At 38.5% G+C, this 26414-nt stretch overlaps 1 protein-coding gene across 14 annotated transcripts in view; it reads right to left on the reverse strand.

The window, feature by feature from the left end:
• Window positions 1–26414, reverse strand: part of PLCB4 (phospholipase C beta 4) — a 414289-nt gene that overhangs the window by 178164 nt on the left and 209711 nt on the right. For 4 of the 14 annotated variants that reach the window (XM_057529619.1, XM_057529616.1, XM_057529620.1 and 1 more), the window contains one exon: window positions 13667–13773. The exons of 9 other annotated variants lie outside the window; for them this stretch is intronic. Coding sequence is in view for 1 of the 5 variants with exons in the window: in XM_057529614.1 (XP_057385597.1) it covers window positions 3356–3376 (21 nt within the window). In the remaining 4 variants the exon portion in view is untranslated. Of the gene's footprint in view, window positions 1–3355; window positions 3378–13666; window positions 13774–26414 lie in introns of those variants that run through there. One more of the 14 variants, XM_057529614.1, reaches the window with a different exon arrangement.

The raw sequence follows: 26414 nt of genomic DNA on the forward strand, positions 1-26414 counted from the left end.
TATTTTGGAATATTCGTAGTGGGCATTTTAACAAAATTAATGTGGTTGCCTGCATTTAACTTGGATGAAATCACAAGTGTTGAGTAAGCCATTACATATATTTTTATTTTTATTTTTATTCTGCCCCAATTAAAAACAACCCCCAAGGTGAAACAGGAAAGGAAATGGGATTCAATTATGACCCTTACATGAATGTATGTTAAATCAGGCTCTGTGCACAAAATATCTACTGTCACTAAATCAATTATCATGCCCTGAAGTTTTAAAGAGAGAAAGGCTTACAATTAAGGTATATTTTGACTACCTATGTCACACCCTCGCACGGCCAATTTTCCTTAAATAATAAAAAGCAGCTTTGCTCAATATCACCATTTCCTACGTATAGACTCAATAAATGTCTTAAAATATGGAATCTACCTCACCTATTCTGTTCAAAATGCCATTTTGAGTAGTTGGACCTCTTAGTCTTCAAACTCAATGTCCTTATCTTGGCCCTGGTCTTTCTTAACCTCCCACCTTCACCCTATACTCTACTGATCCTCTTTCCACCTGTCTGTTTCATCCACCCCTTTGTCCCCATCTTTTTTGCTCTTTGGATTCTCCTTCCCATGGCAATCCTGTGGTATCACCATCCTTTTCTCCTCTCCAGGACTTCATTCCTTGTTTTCAGTGGCCTCCTAAGATAAGACCCCATCCCTACTGGTGCTCTTCTAGCACTTCAGACATCCAAACATGTCCTGAGCAGAGGTCACTGCTACGAAATGACTGCTTGGAAGGATGGGTCAAGCTATCAAGAGACATATAAAAGTGAGCAACACAAAGATCTCCAAGAAGGTTTTGTTTTTGTTTTTGTTTATAAAGCAACTATGAGGCCAAAAAAAAAAACTGGCTTTTTTAATATGAAAAACATCTGACCTTTATGTGAACTCCAACCTTAGTGAACTAATGGTGGTGAAGTAATTGTTTAAACCTTAATGCAGTCTCAGGGAGGACTTCAATCAAGGGACATAACCATCTCAGCAAACTCTTTTGGATCCCACCATTGCTTGGATTATTTTGTACATTCTGTGCCACAATTTTAAGAAGCATATCGACAAAACAGAGAACTGGTGAAGGAAGTCATACTATTTAAGCAACAAATTATAAAAGAAAGTTCCAAGGATTTCAGAGTTAATTTGAGCTCTTCTGTAACTGGATGGACATAGAGGCCAAAAACGGGTGAACTGAGCCCTCAGCCCTACTGGGGGAGCTGTGATAGAACTGATACAGTTGAACTGCCCATCCAATACCCATCCTATCCTCTTTCTGACTCATGGCATGTAATGAAAATCACCCGAAAATCACCCACATGGAAAAGGGAGTAATGTAAACATTCTGTGTTCATTCAGAGGAAAACCTCTGTACCAAAGATCAGTGGTCTCAGGAATGTCTACTTTAAATCAACATCAGGAAAATAAGAATTATTTTACAATGAAGTTGTACAGTTTCAGAACAGATACTTCTAATCACTTAAGGATTTAGATGTTTCTCTGTTCTTGGAGATTATAAAGGGATTGTTGCACTGGATGAGATGAGATTAAATGTCCCTCTAACATCTTTTCAGAGATAAAGCTGGGTTAGTCCATGTCACTAGGGCACTATCAGCCTCTTTCCAAATTCCTCTGACCCAAAGAAGTCTAAATACTATCTCACTTCAAGTTTGCAATGAAATGATTTTTGGTGTTTATCCTGTAAAAGAATACTGGTTAAAGTTTACGCAGTAAACAGTTAGATACACAGGGATTGATTGGGGAAATGTTCATCCAATTTTGCATTTGCAAATAGTCTTGGAGCTAATAAAAAGCAAAACTTTCTACTCCTTGAAAGCCATCGTTTTGCCTTTGCTTTGTGGACTCTAAAAGAGATTCTTGGGTCAAGCCATCAAGGAGACCACAAAAAGCAGTTTACAAAACAACGATTCATACTGACTATACTAATTAAGACTTTTTTTTCCACCTTAAACTATAACTAGCAAAAAACATGAAATCAAAGCTGTGGGCTTCAGACTTTGGTCATTTTTGGTCACCTGTTTGCCAGTCTCTGGAAAACAAAGAGTTTCAATTTCAGAATACCAGGCCAATATTTTAATTTTGGGAAGTTACAGTTAGTTTGCCATATATTCATCATTTTAATTTTATTAACTGGATACAGTATCCTTATTCAACACTTGTCAGAAACCCTTGTACACTGCTTTGCTGCTAAACAGCTGTGACATGCCACCCCCAAATGGTATTTTTAATATTAAATAACTGAAATTTATGGGTGGAATTTTCTATGTTGTTAACTTCTTTTAACAACATGGAGACTAAGAGAATTATTAAGACAACAGGCACTTCAGCAGCAGTTAAATGACACTGGTGCAAAGAAAGGGAAAACATGTCTGAAATTTCTGTGTTCTGTTCTCTGTTTAAATTATGGAAATTATTGTTGTTTGGCTTAAGAGAAAGAAAAACACAAGAGATCTGAAGAAATGAGATATAAGATAAACCATGAGATACAGATAAATCACGCATACTCTTATTCAAGAAAGTTCCCATCTCTTCTTCAGTTTATATCACAAAGTAATTTTATTAAGGTTTTATGGAAAGGTCACTATTGCATTTCTTTAATACTAAAATCTATCTCAGCATACAGAAATCCCCCGTGAGCCTGAAATATTAGTTCAAGACTAAGTTTATTAAGGTTTTGGCATGACTCAATATTAACTTTCTCCAAACATGACAAGCATTTTCAAATCAGATAAGCTGTGGGATATAAAACTGTGGCTCATAAAAATAAAATCAGGAAAATGGCATCATTGCATATTAGTTCTTAGGGATTAACTTTAAATATACTCTAAAATTGTGAGGGGGCTTATCAAAACAGTTCATTCTGTATTGGCATTTTCATTTCACAAAGGATCAGATAGAAACATGGTTAAGGTCTGTGTAGCATGCTTCGAAGCAAACTGATATTTTTAAGACAAATTCTAATTCAAGTGCCAATACTAACTTTAGCATCATAATCCCTTCTGTCTCCTAATACCTTCATCTATGAGTTGAGTAATGATTAAACAGAGAAATGTCTGGTCTCTCTGTACCTGAGTCTGCTGAATCTGCTATCTTAAGTTTTCAAACTCACATATTCCAGGAAAGGTGTAAAGTTTATCTGATATAATGAATAGCAGAAACCTGTTATTTGGCAACGTATGACATCACTGTCTTGGTTTTTAAAAATAAAATCTTCATTGATAACAAACATGTTGGAAAGTTACAATGCTCCCTGATGAATGAAAAGCATGACCTGACGTTTACAGAGCACCTACCCACAATCTTACCAGATGCCCACAAGCAGTCATCCTTTGATTCAGATGAGAGACTGAAGAAGTTGCTTGGTCCACAGCCCTGAGCCCAGGAAGACGCCATGAAACCCTCCTGGTTAGATGACGATAGAGATCCCAGGAAATAGAAAGTCTATGTGCAGATACTGATGGCTCGGGAAAAGTCTCTCCTACTGGACCTCAGGCCTTCTTCCCCTTACTTAGTTCTTTGTAGATTTTAATAGTTGATTTGGATCCTCTCTCCATGAAGTTATGACTCATGATGACCTCCTAGGCATGGTCTTAGATTTTGACTCCTACTGAATATTGCAGCTGTGTTTTAAACTAGATGTAGTACCTCAAGATACATTCCTACTTCTCTGCATAGTATGTAGTATATTACATTCCAAAGCTTAAGTGGTTGGCTGCAGTACTGGTATTTCCTCTCTTGGCCTCAAGAATTAAATGCTGGTTCTAAAATCTTCTTAGGCAATAAACATAAAAGCTTTAAGCCCACAGAACTGTATGCTAAGGATGCAAAACCAGAAACCAAGGGGGTCCTCCCTAATTGTTACCTTCCAAACTTAAATCAATTCTTTTCCACTATAGCCATGAGGACCTCCTCATATGCTAAATAAGGACATTTCTTCAGCAAAACTTTTACAAGAAAGTGTGAAGGCTTATGGGTGGAGACATAGCCCAAATGTGTTTATAGGTTAATTCTACTTTCAGCCTACTTGATTATTAATAAACCCCACTGTAGGCATTTACATCCAAGAAATACACAGTAAATAAGGAAAAAACAAAAACAAAAACAAACCCAAAACCCTAAACTCTAGGCTAATTTCAAATATCCATCAACACACACATCTCTACAGGATAGCTCATGATTACAGAAGACTCACGGACTCAGTCTAGTGGCAAAGTGCACTCAGAGTGGGAAGGGCTAATTTCAAGAGCTGTTCAACCAATTACTGTGAAACCAAAAGAGAATCCCACGAACGCTGTTTCAAGGAATTTCCCTCTGAAAATGAACATGCCTATAACCTCACTTTGAAGGAGGCTCCCCAGGTAGAAGAGATGACATATGTAGAATGCTCTCGCTCTCTGAACAATGCAGCTCCCTACACATTGAAGGAATGGTTCTATATCACAACAGAAACTGATGCTATTAACAGCTGTAGAGCATTCTAACCTCTGCTGACCTCTAGATTTCCTATGAATTCTGGTACTGGGAGGACTGCATTATGCAAACAGGGGCGAGAATCAGGCTTTATTTACTGAGGGCCACAGCAAGTAAAATGATAATTCAGTTTCTTCTTTGACTGAACAATGCACATAATAGCCCAATATTAGTCATAAGAAACCAATAACTTGGCTATAACCAAATTACCTTGGAAATAAATGAATGTGTTCATAACAAGTTTGGTTTGGCTTGATTAAAAAAATGCCACTATAAATTGACTATAACTACATTTCTAAGAACTCTAAAAATTTCTATATTGTTTACATTTATTACAATATATTATTTTTGTAATACATTAAAAATATATGTATTCCCACCACACTTAAGAGAGAATGCTCTCTGCCCTTGATGGTTTTCTTTTTAGAAAATGTGTTTGTGAAAAAAAGAAAAAAAATTTTTACACAGGTTGTTTTTTCATGCAGAAAGTCAATACTCACCCTTGTGCATCATCCCATGCACAGTCATATGACATCAAGGCCATTTTAAGTTAAATAACCACTTATTTATTTTTATTTATAATATATAGTTTGTTGGGTCCTACTGAAACTATTTAAGCAGAGCTATGTAGACTTGGTCTAACAACCAATCTTTTTGAGAACATAAATTACAATAAAAGCAGTACATAAATATGGGACTAACTTTTAATAGGATTATATCTAGTAAAATGGCAAGAATTACCAACAACAGCTATCCAGTCTATTTGTCTTTGATCTATTTATCTATTTCTGGTGGAAGAAGATATTTCTACATGTGGTCAAATATTATTATACACGTTTTCATAAATACTGATTTGCTAGCACTCAGTCAATCTTGAAAGTAGATTTTTTTTCACAGGACGGAGCAGGGTGAAAAACCTGTTCAGTGTTGGAGGAAAGGGAGAAAAGAGATCGTAGGGCAGACACACACATTTTCCCCCTCTCTCATGTCTCTCTCCAGACACATATAATTCTCAAAGCCTTTGGTACTTTATCCTTTACTGACATGACTCCCCATCTACCTCAGAATAAAAGCCAGTCTATGTCATGCGCCATAAGGCCCTACACAATGTAGCCTCATACCTTCTCCCCCCATCTCCTATTCCTTTCCCACACTCACTGGACTCCAGCCATATGGACTTTCTTCCAGTTCTTCAGAGAGGCCATTCATAATTCTGCCTCAGGGCCTTTGCATATACCATTCCCTCAGTTTAGACTGTTCTTCCCTAAATATCTGCAGATCGCTGTTCACTTGCCACCGTATTTGAGAGGCCCCTCCTTGCTACTCATCACAAAATAGCTTACCACCACCACTAGGATTTCTTTCCTCACCTGTTCTATTTTCCTACATCAATATCTGACATCTAATATTTTATATATATATATATATATATATATATATATATATTTTTATATCCCTCCATCGAAGTAGCAACTTTATGTATTTTTGTTTTCTTTTTTTTTTAATTAATTAATTTATTTATTTTTGGCTGCATTGGGTCTTCGTTGCTGTGCACGGGCTTTCTCTAGTTGTGGTGAGCGGGGGCTACTCTGTTGCGGTGCTCGGGCTTCTCATTGCAGTGGCTTCTCTTGTTGCGGAGCACAGGATCTAGGCATGTGAGCTTCAGTAGTTGTGGCACATGGGCTCAGTAGTTGTGGCACACGGGCTTAGTTGCTCCGCGGCATGTGGGATCTTCCCAGACCAGGGATCAAACCCGTGTCCCTGCATTGGCAGGCGGATTCTTAACCACTGAGCCACCAGGGAAGCCCTGTATTTTTGTTTCTACTGTATCTCTGTCATACAAAACATGTGTGACACAGAGTTGGTATTCAATATATACTGTGCAGAATGAATGCCTCTCTCTCTGACTTTTCTGCAATGAAGGAATTAACAGAGGAATCCATACATGACCGTGGCCTGACATGTTGATGACTTGAGGAGAGAAAATGAAATGGAACATTTACATGAACAATACAAAGGGAATAGACTAGGGCACCAGGGTTAAATATTGCTCCCTTCTTCTTCCCCAAGGGATTATCTGTTAGTTATATCATGTCCCTGGTAGACTAGACATTATCTTGAATTTGACAGTGGATAAGGCACAGGCCCCACACTAAGGAACTCAAATCCTGCAGAGTAAAAGAGGTTGGTAGATAATTCAACACAAGCACTATAATATTTTACAGGAATTTAGAGACAGGTAAGATGACCCCTACCCAGGGGAGACAAAGGCAAGAAGGTTTCCTGGAGAGAACATTTAGAACTGGGCCTTAAAGGATAAGGATACTTATTAAGTGAAATGGGCAAGGGGGACCCCAGGATTAGGAAATAGGACAGGTAATGCTTGAGAGGTTGGAAGACTGCATGACAGGTGACATGCAAATCACCATTTTGCTTGTGAAAATGTAAACCACTTCCTACAACCCTCCTCCCTCCCTCAAATCCATAACTATTAGAAGACCCACCTCCAACCACTGAAAGGCTGAAGATGGAAACTCATGGTGTTTGACTATGACTCTCTAAATCTCAAATGAATTTTGTTAAGAGTAAATTAAGTAAGGTATAACTCATTTGTCATTTGAGACAAATGTGACATCTAACTGCTCAGGAGGCTTTACTGTCCATTGTTCTTTGCAACCATCCTCAGTGGGGGCTAGGTGACTAGTTCCAGACAACAGACTCTGGCTGAAGAGGAGGGGTGTCCCTCCTGGGCTGCTCCTTCTCTGGGCATGGCAGACCATTTGCAAAAAGAGCCACAAAGTCTTTCCCTCCCTGTATTGTGCCCCTTTGCATTGTGACTCTGCAGCTTCTCCACCAAGGTGCAGAGACTATTTTTCCACGTGGATCTTGGATCTGGGTTTGGGCATGTGACTTGCTTTGATGCAAATCAGATGTATGAAATCATTTGCATATTGGGGTTCCCTTTCTTATTTCTCTTTGGAACCCTGAAACTACCACGTTAGAAAGACTGAGAAAGACTGCTGGAAGATGAGAGGCTACAAGGCAAGAAGCTTCCATCAACTCAGTCATCCCAGCTGAGGCCTCAAATACGTGAGAAAGACCATCCTAGATCATCCAGTCCTAGCTGAGCCAGCCCAGACTAGTAAACCTGCCCAACCAGCACACTGAATTATGAAAAATAAAACATGATTGTTTTTTAAATCCATAAAAATTTGGGGTGGTTTGTTACCCAGCAAAAACTAACCGATACATCTGCTAAAATAAGGATGAATATGATGGGAGTTTTCTACATGACTCTAGTGAGTCACTGGGCATCCTGATTATGTTATATAAAAGATGCTATTAAAGAGGACTAATGAGATCCAGGGAAGAAAAAAGGGATCCGGGGGAAAAAAGGGAGTAATTAGAAACTAGGAAAGCAATCCAGGGCGTGAGTATGAGAGTACAACAAAATTAAAGTCAACTATCTGTGACTACTTAAAGCAAGAACTTAAAACTGTAACATTACTTTTCTGGATGACACTAATTATTATGAACACAATTTGTCCACTTGACTGCAAGCAACTTGACACAGAAAGGTCTGTTTCTTATTTGGCTTTGAATCTCCCACACCTGCTTCTCTAAACCTTGTGCCTAGCAGAGTGACTGGTATTTTCACAGGTGATTAGAGAATCTTTGAAAGAGGAGCGAATAATAGAATGAGGAAAGAAATGACCTGGTGATTAGCCATGTGATAACAAAATTATGTGTCTACATTTTACTCCATATCTCTTTTGATGTCAGGCTTTGCTTTCTCCCAATTTTTTCTTATTTACGGCTCCTATTCTGTTAAGAAGAATAAGTAAGGCAAAGATTATGTGATAAATATGAATGAGGAAGGCTCTGAGTGAGGGCATCTGAATTTTATAATAACATTTTATAGCAGGGATTGTATAACAGCCATTTTATAACATTTAGATATATTTTTCACTCCTGGGTGTTTTACTTTCTGTTTAACTCAGATGGCTGACATTGTTTGTAAATTTACATATAGATAAATAAAGTAGTCATGTAATACTTATTGAAATTTTAGAGTGTGTTTAATGCACCAATACCCACTTTTTTTTCAGTTAAACTAAATGGAAGGGAACTATAGCCATCTAACCATAGACAGTTTTCCTGGGAACCTAAAATTGAACTCATCCCCAATTTAATTTTACAAAATCATTCAGCTTCACATTTCAAAGTAAATATATACTATCATTTAAATATAAGAACTACACCTTTAGAGCAAACTTGGGTAATAAAATATTATGTGATAAACATAAGTGTAAAAAAAATTAGAATTCAATTGTGTTTATATACCTATTTAGCTTCACAGATCAGTTGAATTACTTTGAAACTCTCCTACTCTGGAGTGTTTTCATTTCATCCTTTTAACCTAATATACCATGAATTATTTTGAATGTACTAATGTGCCTAGCCCTATAGACCTGGCTCATAGTAAGAACAATATTGTCCCAAATTTCATTTTACATGCGTAATATCACTTGCATAATAACTGACAGATTATTTTTATATTTTAACACATATTTATATTACAGTCACAGTTCTAAGTTTTGAATCTTATTTCATATTCCGTAGTCTAAAATGTTTTTGCACATCAAATCTGTATAAATACTTTATGCCATCGGTGCTATTCTTGTGTGTGTTTTACAGATAGGGAAATGAAGGCCTTGAGCAGTTCAATCATTTGTCCAAAGTCACAAAGCTATTAAATGATGGAGCCAAGATTTGAATGAAGGCAGCCTCATCTCAGAGTTAGTAGACTTTTAAGAAATTCTGCTTTCTCTCAAAAAATTAATAGAATGGTTCTTTTAAAAAGTGAACTTCCTGGGACTTCCCTGGTGGCACAGTGGTTAAGAATCCACTTGCCAATGCAGGGGACACGGGTTCGATCCCTGGCCCGGGAAGATCCCACATGCTGCGGAGCAACTAAACCCGTGCGCCACAACTACTGAGCCTGTGCTGTAGAGCCCGCGAGCCACAACTACTGAAGCCCGCGCGCCACAACTGCTGAAGCCCACGTGCCTAGAGCCCATGCTCCGCAACAAGAGAAGCCACCACAATAAGAAGCTCACGCACTGCAATGAACAGTAGCCCCTGCTCGCCCCAACTAGAGAAAGTCAGAAAGCCCGCGTGTAGCAATGAAGACCCAACGCAGCCAAAAAATAAAAAAATAAAAAGGGGGGGGGAGTTCCTAAGAAAGTTTGAAGCATGATTTAATATGGGAAATTAATTCCAGAGAAGTTTCAAAACAGCATCTATTATGTAAAATGTGGTATACCTCTTTTTTTTTTTTTTTTGGTCTCATGGAGCAGATGTTTCTTTGCCCTAAGCTAACAGTCTCCTTCCTGTCTCCTTCCTTTGTTGAACCATAACACGAGTAGGCCTCCAGGCACTGTTATTATGACCACACATTCATCACACAGAACCACACTGCTGATACACCGCTGTCTGCCGGGATTTACGATGGATTTAATAGCTGAACTGACTGCAGCATGCTCTGTGAGAACCTGTGCCTCCCTCCAATGCAGTTATCTGCTCTTAGAGTGAACGGTCATAAAGGAAAGATGGGGCCAAAGATAAGAAGGGCCCATGAAAAGCAAGCCAGGCTCACAGCACACAATGAATAAGTCACAAACACGGGTATGCGGCAACATTAAAAATCCAAGCAAGACAGGTATGAGTTTTCTCGTCATGTTTCTTCCTAAAGAGAATGCTTTTCTGGTTGCCAACTCCAACTAACAGGTGATGAGAAACCCACTCAATTTAAGACAGACTCCCACCTTCCCTTCTGCCCCTTCCATCTTTCAGGTCAAAGAGGGTGAGCAGAACATCTTTGTCCTTTGATAGGTCTTCCTGCCTCCTCTTCCCAACTTGGAAATCCAATTTGAAGAGCCAATGGTTTTGTCCTTTTCTAACAATCCAAACTACCCTGGGAAATGGGAGGAGTAACCAAATGACTCTGAGCCTGACAGTCAATGGAATCTCCTTCCTGGTAGTCAGAAGGTCAGTGGTCCACTTAGGCCAAACTTCTCAGAACATGAACTTCAATAGCTAATTAATCTTTATCCCCAGAACCTCTAGTAACAGGGCTGAGCTTTGTGTACTGAGTCTTTGGGTTCCTTCTGGCTCCTAGCAACCAAACAAGTAGCCCCCCCCCTCACCTTCTTAAAGTGCCTTGGCTTTACCATTTGCAAAATACAAAAGTAGTGGAGAACACGGAGCACCCTAAACGTCTAACAATAGGGTGGGGTAAAGTCAACTGTGACAAACCCAGGCAATGGTACAAGGCCATTCAATGTGACGGTTTCCAAGAGCTTCTTCATAACACAGGTAAATGCTGGTATTATTTAAAATGAAAAGGTAGAATGTAATACATGATTTCAACTATTCACAAAGATGTATAGAAACAAAATACGAAAGACTTGAAGGAAAATATTCAAATGTTAGTCAGTGGCTTCATTCGGGTGAAGGTTTCTTGCTGAGTTTTTCTTTTCATAATTTTATGTACTTTCTAAATTTTTTAGATGATCATTTCTTATTTAGATTTTTTTAAATTCTCCAGTCTCCGTAAGAGATTATCAACATGATGATGAGCCCTAGGAAGTTGCTAGTAAGTCAATCATTAATACCCTCTGAAGTATCTCTCATATCTCAAAGTTCAGGTTAATTTCTTGCTAGTCCCTCTTCTCTGTACTTTCCTTTCTACAATTCTCTCTGCCTCAAATTAACCCGCACCCCACCGGTCTCCCCATCTTATAATCCAGTCTATCCTTTGAAGTCTGGTTCAAATGTCACTTCCCCCTAGAAGTTTTCTCTAATTTTCTCTTGCCTTGAATCGCATAGCACTTCATACGTACCTCTCCAAGGCAACAAACCTTTCCATCTAGCACTGTCATTATTTCAAGCTCAGGTCTAAGCCTGAAAGAAATTTTAGATGCATGGGAAACTGAATTTATCTTTGCATACAATACCTTACACATCAGAAGCATCAATTCTTGCAGATAAAGGAATACAGATGAAACATATAGGAAAAAGGACAAATTAGTAAGCAAATTATTTACTTTTAGGTTTAATTTTGCAATCTGTCCTTAGAGAGTTTCCCATTCTCTAGCCAAATGCCACATCCTAAATTTTGGTGCTCATGGTTTCACAAAGTTATTAGCCATCTTGCTTAATTGAAGCCATCCAGCATACAACATATCTGTGTTACATAAATGCAACCACCAAGGAAGAAAATACAATACAACTTTTTATAAAATACTAGGTGGGGAACTCCATGAGGGCAGGACCTGTGAATCTTTCTCATTTTGGTGTCCTCCTGGTGCATGGCAAGTTCTCAATACATGTCTGTTAAACAAATGAAAAGAAATAAATGAGTGAATGAACAGGTATTGCATGAATGAGCTGAGTGGCTATAGTCATGGCACATACGGATGATGTTCATTTTGCTCGCCAGCTGCCATTGGAAACCCACAGCGATTACTACATTAGATGACACTGGAACCCCAGCTCACCTTTCTGTGAGCTGTGAGATCCTGGCAGCCCCCTCAAGCTGTAAGCTAGAGGCAATATCTACCTGATAAGTCCTTGTTAGGGTGGTATTAGGTAAGTGCACACAGAGGACTAAGCACAGTGTTCAGCAATGCGTAAAGCATGTCATGAAGGTCGCTATGAATGTGAAGAGAGAGCCTGTTGGAATAACCATGGATGAACTAGCAAGCAAACGTCTTTGTTCAAACCTTTCCTAAAATGCAATTTTGGAACATCATAAATAAAGAAATTTTCCATGCTTCCCTTAAGTAAAACTACTTGAAAACTTAAGACAGAATAACTTAGTTTCTGGATGTCCCATGTAAGCAACGTACACCCTCATGCATGACACTGTTCTTGTAAATCAAATCCTGCCTGGAAATCTTGCCAATGGAACATCAATACCAACTCTTTTTCAATTTGACTGTAATGAAATACACTAGTATGAGAACGGCAGACACTTTCCTTGATTTACAGAGCATTTAAGTTTATAAGAGAAGGTCACTGATATGTATTAAAGTCTTACAGTTTGCAAGCCACCCCTCCTACCCACCATGAATTGAGAGGTAAGAGTTGTAACTGGGAGATTCCATGTAGCTGGAATTCTACTTGCTCTGACCTTAAGCAAGTTGCTGTTCCCCATGTCCAAATCTCCAAGTAAACAAGATGCAAACATTTGCTCTGAGTGGCCTGTGAGATTTAATTGAATAAAAATAGCCTAAAGTTACCTTCTAAGGCAATAGGCATGTAGTTGTGGCTGCAGGCAGTCATACACTAGAGCAGTGGGACTGTTCCTGACTTGTTTGTTTTATGTAAAAATCACACACACAGAGTAAAATTATCAAGGTTGTAAAACCTCTGGAAAAGTTTTATTTTATTGTTTCAAAACAGTAGTGCCTGGGTGCGTGTCCCTTCAGCCGTGGACTTCAGACTTCATTCCTCCTGGATAGGAAGGCCGTCCGGTCATCTATCCTGGCATTTGGGGCCCTTGGGTGCTTACCTCCCTTCTCCCCCTCCTCTGCAGTGAATGGGGCTGTAAGGAAATGATTATCATAAGACTCAAGGGGAACGGGTCTGACCACAAGAAAGACCCTCCTTGACACTCATCAGCCATTAACAATCCAACCAGCAGTGGCCTTTTTGTAACCATAGGGCAAGGTTAACAGCTGATGCACTAGGAACGGGACTGCCCTGGGAAATGTGGAATCAGAGGTCAGATGGTTTGAGAGTGTGTGTCTTTAATCTGTTTGGGCCCTAACTGTAAACTGCAGTGGGAAAACTAGGGGCTCAGTACTCCTACCTTCTCAGGAAAAGGAAAAAAGCTGCTCTCTTCAAAAAATCAAATTGTTGTCCACTAACCCAAAGAGACAAGTTCTCATTTCTTCTGTTTTGTTCGGGCCTGTTTGGCTTATCTATGGAGACAGCTCATGCTTTTCAAAAATTGGGCTAAGCGGTCATTCAATATTACGTTGCTAAGATGTCCTTTCTAGGTTAAACATGTTTACTCCTCATAAAGGCTGAAATTCTACTCAACTGGTTATATCCTGTGACTAACAGAGGGAACCCACCTCTTCCCAGGCACAGATGAAAGATGATAGTCAGACAGCAGGATGGGGTTGGGAAGCTGTCTTGCAGGAGCCCAGGCTTCCCCCTGCATCCAGATCACCTGGGGAACCTGTTGGAATGACTGGATTAGTCAGCAGGTCTGGGGTAGAGACTGAAATTGCGCATTTCAAACAAGCTCCCTGGTGATCGTGATGTTGCTGGTGGACCATATTTTGAGAATCATAGAATTAATTGGGATTTGAATCTTGCTTTCTGGAATTGCTTCCTATCAAAGGACTAGACCGGGGCAGGGAGTGAGAGACCGAATAACATGTGTGGTGTGAAGGGAAGAAAGGGCAGGCCCAGGGATAGCATGGAGCCAGGCTGGGGTTCCAGCTCTACCGTTTATTTAATAGCCACATGACCTTGGGCAACTCCCGAGGTCTCAATTATTTGCTTTGTAAAATGAGACAAATAATCCCTCTCTCACAAAGCATGGGAGAACACAAAATATAAATGTGTACACGGAGACTTGATTCTTACAGGATCTCGTGACTGATTATTGGTTCCTGACAAATCAGCCAAATCCATGCATGCCTCATCTTCTAGGGTCCACACCTGGCTACATTTACCTGCCTCCCCTGCAGTCAGGTAGAGCCGTGTGACTGAGTCCTGGCCTGTGAGTATGTTAGTGACATGTGTCATAACTAGGCATGCCCATTAAATCCTCCCCCACACATTCATGCACTCTGCCCCCCTCGGGGAGGACAGACAGCATCATTCCCCTGGGGGAACTTGAAAGCTACAAGTTAACAATGACAGAGCTGTCATCAGCTTGGATCCCTGAAAAACTGAAAACATGTGGCGGCACCACCAACCGCTTCATCTGCCCAGTATTGTCAGATGAGCAAAAAATAAACTTGTACCATATTTGAGCCATTATCTATTTGTGGCCCTCTTTGTTACAGAGGCTAGCTTACCTATGCAATGCCTTTCCCATTCTTTTCCTTCCCTCCTTCCTCTCCCCTACCTCCCTACCATGTTCTCCCCTGAAATAGCCCCACGTGTATCTTAAATTACAGTGTATTGATTAAAAGCATAAACTCTGAAATCGGAAAGGCTAGGTCCAAATTCATCTCCATCCTTCCCTTGTGCAACACTGGATAAGTGTGCCTAGATAAATCTCCCAACCTCACTTCCCTCAACTGTGGAAGAAATAAGTATATTTCTCACCTTTTGGGAAGGTCACATGAGATAATGTCTGTAAAGCAGTTAGCACCTTATCTGGACAGACTTAGCACTCCAAAAATAGCTAGCTATCTTTCTTCTAAGTCTAGTCTGATATAAATATGGTCCCATTTAATATTATGCCACCTGCTTCCTCCCCTACCCCAGTAATGCTGTCTCATAAGAAATGTCATAAAACATTGTTCCTGTGGTTATCGACACAGCATTTCCCACTGTATGGTAAAATTCTAAAGAGCCTCCATTACATTCAAAGAATTCCAAACTGGAAAAAAAAATTTCAAGCATCTTAAGCATGGTTATATCTTTTTTCATTTGAATGAATGAGTATTACAAAGCTAAAAGGGAGAAGGAGGAAATGGACCAAAAAATTAGCACAGATTTTAAAAATATTACATGAGTCAAGAATTTTACCATTTGAAAACCTGGATTGTACAGAAAAAGCAAGACCCTCAGATAAGGAGGGACATTTATATAATACATTTATTTGCTCTCTTGAGCCATGAATAAAACCTATCAGCCAGAAGAGAAATCCTCAAATGAAACACGGCTTCTGTTGCCCAGATGGGTATTCCAGAAACAAGACATAGGGGAAAAGAACAAGGCATAGTTTTCATAGGACAAATTATATTCTTCTCTTTAACGCTGTGGTATGTTTAAGGATATAATTTCCCATTACAAAAACACATTACCCAAGGCTGATGGAAATAAATTTGTTGTTCCCAACCATACACATGAAGGCTCATATATATATGCAATTTCAAACATGTGTTTGCATGTATAAAAATAGAACAAAGTCAGAATATGATTATTTGCAGGTAAAAGACATGTTCAATCTTAACATCTAAGGAGTATTATGCAGAGAAGACTAGTATAATTCCTTTCATCTTAATTTTACATTTCATTCTTCTTCTAATGGCATATTAGCAGGATTAGCACTCCTGTTCATAAGAGGCTGCATGCACCAAAAGTTTATTGAGGGGGAAAGCAGGGGTGGTGGGGATGAATTGGGAGATTGGGATTGACATATATACACTAATATGTATAAAATAGATAACTAATGAGAACTTGCTTCATAAAAAAATAAATAAATAAAATAAAATTCAAGAATAAAAGAAAAAGTTTAGTGAAAGAATCTGCCACAAGTATTCAAGAAACATTCTAAAGGAAAACCAAATAGACCAGAAGTCCATAGAAAACCATGTACACCCATTCCTCTAACAATTAACTTGTCCTTCCTACAGGGAAATGAACTATGAGAACAACACAATGCTGACCTAGAACAGTAACTGTGAAATTCACATTTTATTCTTTAAAATACTCTAAATGCAACTCTTCCCTCTAACACTTCTTTCCTGCGCATGAAGTCCTGTTGATTCTACCCCTTGGATCTCCCTTGAATCTGCCCCTTTCTCACCAGCAGCCTAGGCTAAGTGTCCATCGCTCTTTTTCTGGGCTGCTGCAAAGCTTCCTAGTTAATCTTTCTGTCTGCAGTCCGTCCCCTACCCTTCCCTCTATTCTCTAGACAGAAGGCCAACTAACTTTTCTAAAACTGCAAGTTTTATCAAAAAGTGGGCACAAGACCTAAGCAGATATTTCTCCAAAGAAGACATACAGATGGCCAACAGGCACATGAAAAGATGCTAATATCCCTAATTATAAGAGAAACACAAATCAAAACTACGATGACTCAAAGGGGTCAGAATGGCCATCATCCAAAAGTCTACAAATAATAAATGCTGGAGAGGCTGTGGAGAAAAGGGAACCCTCCTACACTGTTGGTGGGAATGTAAATTGGCGCAGCCACTATGGAAAACAATATGGAGCTTCCTTAAAAAACTAAAAATAGAGTTGCCATATGACCCAGCATTCCCACTCCTGGGCATATATTTGGAAAAGATGAAAACTCTAATTTGAAAAGATACATGCACCCTAGTCTTCATAGCAGCACTATTTATAATAGTCAAGACATGGAAGCAACCTAAATGTCCGTTGACAGATGAATAGATAAAGAAGATGTGGTACATATATACAATGGAATATTACTCAGCTATAAAAAGGAACGAAATAATGTCATTTGCAACAACACAGATGGACCTAGAGATTATCATACTAAGTGAAGTAAGTCAGAGAAAGACAAATATCATATGATACCACTAATATGTGGAATCTAAAAGAATGATACAAATGAATTTATTTGCAAAACAGAAACAGACTCACAGACATAGAAAACAAACTTATGGTTACCAAAGGGGAAAGCGGGGGAGGTAAGGATAAATTAGGAGTTTGGGATTAACAGATACATGCTACTATATATAAAAAAGATAACAAGAACTTACTGTATAGCTCAGGGAACTATATTCAATGTCTTGTAATAACCTGTTATGGAAAAGATTCTGAGAAAGAATATATATATATATATATATATATATATATATATATATATATATATATACACACACACAACTGAATCACTCTGCTGTACACCTGAAAGTAACATAATATTGTAAATCAATTACACATCAATAAAAAAATGCAAGTTTTATTATGTCACCTGATTAAACACTTCAATGGCCCATTACCAGCTACAAGATAAAAATCCATTTAACAACACAGCTTTAAGAAGACTTACATAACCTGTCTCTCCAATCATACTTTTATCATCCACCCCAAACACACACACATACTCCCCAACCACAGTGCCCAATTCTGTATATGACATACCATCCAAACACAATACTCTTACACTATCTGCTTCCCCCTTCTTCACTTGGCTAATTCCTGTCCATTATCCATGACTTAACACAGATGTCAAGGATTCTGGGAGGCCTTCTCTAACCCACAACTTGGGGTGGTCCTTATTTGTGATCCCCTTCTTCTCCCGTCTGGTCTCCCAGATCAGTAGACTCTAGTACATATAAGTTGAGGCTCTGGAGTCAGACTGCCTGGATTCAAATCCCAACTACACCTTTTACGGCTGTGTGATCTTCTGCGAGTTACTTAATGTCTCTGAGCCTCAGATGCCTCATTTGTAAAATGGAGATAATCATAATGCCTACTTCAATAGGACTGTTTTGAGGATTAAATGAGTTAATACAGAAACGACTTAGAAGGAGTCTGACATCTAATTATTGCTCAATAAATGTTAGGCGGGACTAATAATAAACGTAGTAGTAGAATCATGCTAGGCTCCATCTGCAGGTCTTTCACCCTTGATTGTATACTTTGCAAAAACAAGTATATCATTATCCCTCCTGCAAAACACTTATCTATGTCAAATATTCAATACATTGTTCTTTAATAAATATATACCAACTGAGGATTCGAAGCAATCAAAGATTTCCATTCCCCGAAGAGTTCTCAGTCTCCCCTGAATCACATGGGATTTCCTCCCATGTAACTTTGAAGTATTTTACACTCATACACACATACTATATATATATAAGTACCTGCTGTGTATCAGATACTGTACTATGTACCAAAAGGCAAAACGAAATGAGAAAAATAATTCCTGTAACCAGAAGCTCACAAGCTAAGTCAAGTTAACTGCTCCAGTGAACAAACTGTGAAGACCTTTTCATTAGACACAAGAGCAAGTTGACGTTGTCTGGTATCAACCTAGACCATCTTTTAGTTTTAAGGGTGTGCTCACAGAGAAACGTGTCACACCTACTCACCCTCAGAAGTGGAATACACTCTAAAACAATTTGATTAACGGCCTCTCCTGTAGCTTATTAGCTTTGCACAGAAGAACCTAGAAAGCACATGACTTGCCACAATGAAATGTACGTAGAACATGCTAAAACAATCTTGTCCAGGCTTATGTTTGACTGGGGGGTCAGGTGGCTTGATCATCTAAGTTGGAGCCCTTTGTAAACACTTTACGATGATAACCATGGCAGCGTGTAGGGCATTAGTCACGTTCCACCTTGAATTTCTGATCGCCCATCAGCATCCTCCTTAGCAGAGCATTTTTTAATGTCCACTAAAGTGCCTAGAATGCTTTAGCTACAAGTCCCTGATCTGATTTAGTTTCATCAAATTATTTTTAAATGATATAGCAGAATCCCACTGCAACAAAGTTCTGTTATTAAGAAGGTTTTTATACATCAGTTCAAAACTTATCCCTCTAAAATCCAATAAGCACACACTCTAAAAGCCCCAACTAATGTGGTTAGCCTGGACATTAAATATGACTTCTGACTCCAGGCCCAAGTGCTGTAGGAAACCCCACTAAAGTTGCACGTGGGCAACCCTTCTTGGAAGAAGCTCAGGATTACTAATTAGTCATCTCACTGGGCCACAAATATTTTATGCAGGCTGTATTACTTACTCATACTTCATATTGTTCAAAAATGATTGAGGGAGGTAAGTAATCTGGATAAGCAGGTACATCTTAACAATAAATGCACATAATTAGATATACACGAAATAGCTTAACTGCAGCGGAAAAGCTAAAACTTAGTGGTTAAAAGCATAGACTTTGTTACCAGGCAGCCCTGGGTTCAAGTTCTTCTTGATGAGCTATGTGAATCTTGGGAAAGGTACCTAACTTCTTTTAACCTCAGCTTTCTTAACACTTAAATGTTGATAATAATACTACCTACCTGATAAGGTCATGAGACAATGAATGTAACATACAGGATGTTTGGGGTATTGTAATTATAAGAAAACTTCTTGGTTTCTTCACCCCTGACTGTTCAACTGAGCCTAAGAAAGCACAGTGCCGTCAGGGTTCTGCTTTTCAAATAAGATTTAAAATGCAAAACCAAAAAACTTGAGCTAATGAATGATCACAAAACCCTTCAGAAAAGAGATGGGGGATAAGTCCTCAAACTGGATGAATCCAAAGCTGGTTAATTACATTCTGCCCACTGATGCCTTTAGGAACCTGAAACTGAATGATGTAACCTTTTCTCCTTTTCTTAGCTGTTAGCTGGTAATTCTTTCTCCTACTGTAACTGATAAACACATTTCTACAATGAATCATCAAAATATGCTGAAATCTGTCTACAGGAAAGGCTCTCTGTGAATAAAGCCAAAAATGATTCTACTTTTTCAAATAAGAATTTAGGTGGCCTTCACTGGCCTTTCAGTTCTAATCTGGCACCAATTAACAAATAATTCATTTAAAGAGTATTTCATCTTTCGGAAAACTCATTGAAGTGATAAGAATGGGCACCTAATACATTCTAGGCACTTGGTCTAACTATTAGAATAGAAAAAATTCCATTTCTTGAGATTTGTCTAATTATCGTGTTCCTATTCAGGAATCATAATTAGACTGTATAACTTGATGAACCGTCGTGATGAACATCTCGTTTGAAGTCATCCAGGAAAGGGAAAACATTTGTCTTCCTCATTTCTTTGTCATGATTAAGAGGCAAAGTAGAGCTATTTAAAAATATATAAGGAGATTTTAAATAAAAGGATACTCTCAAAACTTTGATACTCTCAAAATGAAAGTCAGGAATGGTAAATACATACAATGGAATACCATTCAGCAATAATAAATGGATTATCTATATCAGCAACAACGGAGAAGAAACTCAAATACACTGTCCTAATGTGGGATTCAACACAAATTGTATGGTTCCATTTCTATGCTATTCTGGAAAAGGCAAAGCTATTAATGATGGAGGGCAGATCAGTGGTTGCTAGGGGTAAAGGATGGAGAAAGGGCTTAACTACAAACAGGCAGCAGAAGAGTATTTTTCCGGAGTGATGGAAATGCTCTGTGTCCTAATTATGTCAGTGGTTACATGACTCAATGCATTTGGCAAAACTCACATAACTCAAACCAAAAATGTGAATTGTACTGTCTGTAAATTCAGATGTAAAGTTTAAAAAGAAGAAAACATACAGTTCACTGTTTACTGAGGCCTAATCTTAACACTATTTAAAATCGTAGTAGATAGGTGGTTTCTCTTGAACAAAAAATGGGATTTCATTATAAAATCCCAGGAAAGCCCATTTTTTTCCAGCTTTACTGAGGTATAATTGACAAATAAAAATTGTATATATTTAAGGTGTATAATATGATGTTTTGATATATGTATACATTGTGAATGATTACCACAATCAAGCTAATTAACATCTACCACCTCACAGTCACCATTTTTTCTGGTACTTTCATGTGTGTGGTGAAAACACGTAAAATCTACTCTCAGTAAATTCCAAGTATACAATACAGTATTATGAATTATAATTGCCATGCTGTACATTAGGTCTCCAGAAGGTATTTATCCTACATAACTGGAACTTTGTACTCTCTAACATCTCTCCATTTCCCCCACCCCTCTGCCCCTAGCAAACACCATTCTACTGTTTTTACGAGTTTGACTTTTTCAGATTCCACATATAAGTGAGATCATTCAGTATTTATCTTTCTGTGTCTGGCTTATTTCACTTAGCATAATGTCCTCTAAGTTTATCCATGTTGTAAATGGCAGGGTTTCCTTCTATTTTAAGGCTGAATAACATTCCAGTGTGTGTGTCTGTGTGTCTGTGTGTGTGTGTCTGTGTGTGTGTATCATGTTTCCTTTACCCACTTATCTGCTGACAGACATTTAGGTTGTTTCCGTATCTTGACTACTCTGAATAATGCTGCAATGAACACAGAAATGCAGATATCTCTTTGAGAAACTGATTGCATTTTTAAAAGCTGTAGTATATACTGTAGATTGTCTGTGAACTCCATTCCACCCTTTTTCGGTTGGGGAGGCCAGAAAGCTAAATATTACGTTTCTAAGACTTCTTTGCAGCTGGGTTCCAGTTAGAATTGGAGCCAATTAGAAGCACTAATTAAATATCTGAAAGACAGTGGCCATTTTCCTGCTGCTCTGCTCCTAGCAAGAAAGGTCTGAAAGATACAGGTTTTAGAGGAAGTTGTGGCAGCAATAGCAACAGTGGCATGCCTTTGAACTCAAAAGTCCAGGGGTGGACACACATTCCTCATTCTTCAGTCTTTCATGCCATTTTGTAAGCACTCAGTCCCCTGTATTAAATCTCTTCTGCTTGAAACACCTGGAGTGGTTTCCATTTCCTGACTTCATCTCTGCTGATATAAAAGGCCAATTTATTTATAAAATAGTCCCATCTCACGGTCTTTAAAGATGGGATTATTTAGACGTTCCAGAAAGGTCCCATTAAATCCAGCAATCCATGGCCAAAGTAAAGCTACTACTGTTTTGCAGAGTTTTCAGTATCACCCAGCCCTCTTTAACTGTGTTGGAATGAGGATAGATGTTAAACAAATTATCTCTTATAGGTGACAGCTCCAGGCTGATATCTGATAGTATCAAACCTAGCAGAAGACAGACTCTACTTCCCAGGTATCTCAAATAAAGTTTCAGAATTGAGCTTAATCCCAACTGGTCAGATCCAGGTATTCTGTCCATTCCAATCCTAGCTATCAGTCCCATGACTGACAAATGAAGAGAGAACATAAATCCTTTTACCTTCTGACAACTGTTAGCATGTCCCTCATAGGTTTTCTGTTGTTCACTACTTGCAGATTTTAAATGTATCTTTCATTTCCTGTTAACAATGAACCACATTAGTCAAGCCGAAAATAAGTACTGCAGACTTGTTTGAAGACAAACTTCCCATGAGGCTTGGCAAACATAGCCTGAAGTATTAGGAATAAGTTTGGATGCTTAGGGACTGAGATACTTGCATTTTTACACCTCTAGGGAAGATACTTGAGGAAATACAATGTGCTTACCCACCTTGCTCAAATGCTAACACAAGCACAGCATTTTAGACAAGGTATGTGATGACAAGTTCAAAAACATGCATCTGTGAGGATAAGGGTCATGGATGCATGGTTGAAAATATACATGTACAGAAGGTGCACCGTACGTTTTTATTAAAGGAATGAATAAGATGTGCATGCATTTTGGGCTCTATAGGAGTAAAAAAAAGGTTGGCTTGAGCTAATTAGATGGTTTCTTTATCTCTAAAGCAGGAGTTGCTCATGGCAGTGGCTTCTGGTTGCCTTTGCCCCTTAACACCACTCCCCGTTCCATTGATAAGACTGTCTTAATAATGTTCATCTTGAAGTCCTCCCCTCTCCTGCTCTCCATTCCCGAGGTCCCAGTGATACTGACTCCAGAAGTGCAGCTTGTGACCTGGGCTCGGATCTCCCATGGCGAGGGATGGAATGTGCCTGGCTCAGGAATGGACAGAATATTGGATCTGACCAATCGGGATTAACAAGTTCACTTGTGATATATGTGATATATTTGATATCTGATATATCTGAGATAGCTGGGAAGTAGAGTCTTTCTTCTGCTAGGTTTGATGCTAGAGCTATCAATGACTAACATGTAAAGTCAGAGAACTGTCCAAACATAGGAGAAGGCACATCAGAGGGACCAAGGAAGCCAAGTCCAGTACAATTAGACTAATGAGACCCTGGAATCAGCTGTATCTGAAGCACCTTTCCAGCTACGTGAACCAAAAAGTTATCCTTTCCTTGCTTAAAACTCCAAAAGTCAACATATTAGTTAATTTTATTTGTTGGTTTGTTTTACTAATTTTTGTCAGCCAAAGAGCCTTTACTGAAACATTAACCTTCAGCCCCAAATGTATATTTTCATGCATACTTTCATGTTTCTAGAGCAGTTTCTTTAGCTTTCATGAGATCCTCAAATGAGTTAACTCTCCAAAAGATCAAGAATCGCTTTTCTAGAAAAAGCAATCCCGCAAAACTTGACTAAAAACTGCCCTTTTATGGCACATTTTTATTTTTACCAAAAACAAACAAACAAACAAAAAACCTTGACCAATTTCTACTTCTAAATAGGAAAGTAGATATGGAATAATCATAGAAAAGAAGAAAGGAAGTAATTAACCATGGCAGGTCAGGGTTTTAAGATCTTTGTTGTTCTACAAATTCTTATTTTTTAGCATCACCCCAAATCATATCAAACACAGTGATGGCACTCACAGCAGATGTAGTTGGTATATAAGTCCACGAGGATGATTTAAGTTACAAGTTGAGATAATGTCATGGTTGATAAAATAGTTGACAATGAAATGTCTTATTTGGGAGATATTTAATGACACAGTCATTTTGTTATAGTTTTCATCTTATATTTTGGAGCCAATAAAATTTTTTCAGAACTCACCTATTTTTTGAGAAGGCCGAAAATATCCTGGAACCTAGGAGCTATACTAGCATACTTAAATGATAAAAGGATTAAAAATTATTTTTAAAAGTTGCCACACAAGAATATGCACACAGTGTGCTGGGCTCCATTTCCATCTATTTTACACCCAATCTGCCCTGTTCTGATTGTGAAATCTCAAGTTGCCTCTGCCTATCCAAAGGTGATCACTGCACAGGGCTGGTTCTTCTTTATTGGTAATGTAGAAGGCTCTACTGCTGGAATTAATGGATCCTTAATGAATTTTTCCATTTCAAAAGGAAATTCTGCAATTCAGTGTTAATCTTCTAATTTATAATTTGTTATACTTTAATGTTAATCTTCAAACTTATAATTTTATTGAGACCGCTACAGACATAGCAATGAATCACAATACACAACAAAACAAAATAAAAAACAAAACAACTCAACAATACTCTGCCCATCCTCCATCTTAGAGAAGTGGGCCAGATAGCAGAAAAATAAGTTTAAAAGATATTCTCGAGTAATATAGGGATCCAGCCTGAGATGGCAGCTTCAAAAGAGAAAAAAAACAAAGGAAGAAAAAGTAAAAGTGTTAAGTAACTTTCTTCAAGGAAGAATGGGAAAAAAGGTTTAAATGCCTCAAAATACAGGGAAGACAACACCTACGAATTATTAAGTTGAAACAAGTGCAGAACAAACTTAAAAGAAAAAAATTTTTTTTCCTAGATTTGCCTACAGGTGTGTGGGAGGAACTGATTACTGATAGGTGTATAAATAATATTTTGAAGGTAAGGAAACCTGTCATTACAGTTTTAACATCTTTATCTAGAGCAGTGTTTCTCAGACTTTAACCTGCAAATAAATTATCCGATTTTCTTGAGCAAAAAAAAATGCAAATTCTGATTCAGTATGTCTGGGGTGGAGCCAGAGATCCTGCAATTCTCACAAATTCTCAGGTGATGATGATGTTGACAGTTAGGAGACCACACTTTGTGTATCAAGGCTCTAGAGTTCAGTATTTTTTAAGAGCTCCCCTTCAATTTGAATCAACTTGCCAACATAGATATTGTAACATTTTTAAACAGTGTTAAAAGTTCATACTTATAGAGGTGATTTTCCTTCACTGTAGATAAAAAGAACACTTCTCAACTTTATTTTTTCCAAATACTATTTTTGGAGAAGTGGCCCTCACTCTCAAAGATTCAGCTTCAGCAAGTCTGGGGCAGGGCTCAAGACTTTGCATTTCTTGAGCCCAGGTGATGGAGAAGCTACTATGCTTGTTGCCCCACTGTTTTAGGGCAAACATCAAGAGTCCTGCTGGAAATTTCTGTAAGAATTCATGAGAACAGAAAGTCTTTACTATCAGAAACTCATCAAGTATTGGAGCTTCAGGTGACCTGAGATTAATATTTCCCAAGGTCCTCATTTGAGAGGCAAAGAGCTTGGGTACCAGAGAAACTGGGTGTCTTACCTGGAGCCACAGAACTGGTTAGAGAAGCAAAATGAGGCCCAGAACTCCACTCTTTCATCGTTACACAAGGAGTCTTGTCCCTATATCACGCTACTGTTTTTTCATCTTTTTAAAATATTCCTGAATCACTTGCTGATGGATCCCTAACAACCCAACACTGAACACATTTCAGTTCTTCCAGTCACTCTCTTTTTAGAAATAATCTCCAATAAAGTGTTTCTAAGTGTGGCCCAAGGGCCTCCTCTATTGGAATCTCAACAGAGCTTGGCTTGCTTAAAGATTAAGATTCTTAAAGTTGTCCCCAAACTATTGAATTTGATTCTCTTGGGCTGGTAGCTGGGAGTCTGCATTTTGACAAGCATACCTACAAATGCCCCCCAGTGGGACTGTTTGAGGAACAGGTCCATAAGATGATGGTTCAACCTTGCATGTTCTCCTTGGAGGAGAGGGTTTAAAAATCCCCATGCTCAGGCTGCATGCAATTACATCGGAATCTCCAGAGGTGCGGCTCAGGCATCAGTAGTTGTCAAAGCTCTCCAGTGATTCCAATGTGCAGCCAAGGATGAGAAACAGTACTCAGAGATTTCCAGATACCTCTATATTTCTATCTAATATAAGGATGTTAAACCTTCAGACAAAATGATATTTTCTTTTAATGAATATAGAAATTTGGTCACCTGGAATACCAAGGGTATTAGAGCAGTTGGCTTCAAAAATTTCAGTCTGATCCAGTAAACCCAAATGCTTCTATTCCAACAAAATAAGTTGGAAAAAAAGTTCTGAATTGGTGTCAGCAGGGTCCCACTGAGGTGGGGTTTCCTGTTTGCCTGGAGAACTAGAAATTCTTGTTATTTCTATCTGGTCACTTCTGGCAGTTTACAAAGCAAGGATTTTTATAAGAAAATATTTTTTTATGGA

Source organism: Balaenoptera acutorostrata, chromosome 15 (genome assembly GCF_949987535.1).
Source record: "Balaenoptera acutorostrata chromosome 15, mBalAcu1.1, whole genome shotgun sequence".
Classification (NCBI taxonomy): Eukaryota; Metazoa; Chordata; class Mammalia; order Artiodactyla; family Balaenopteridae; genus Balaenoptera; species Balaenoptera acutorostrata.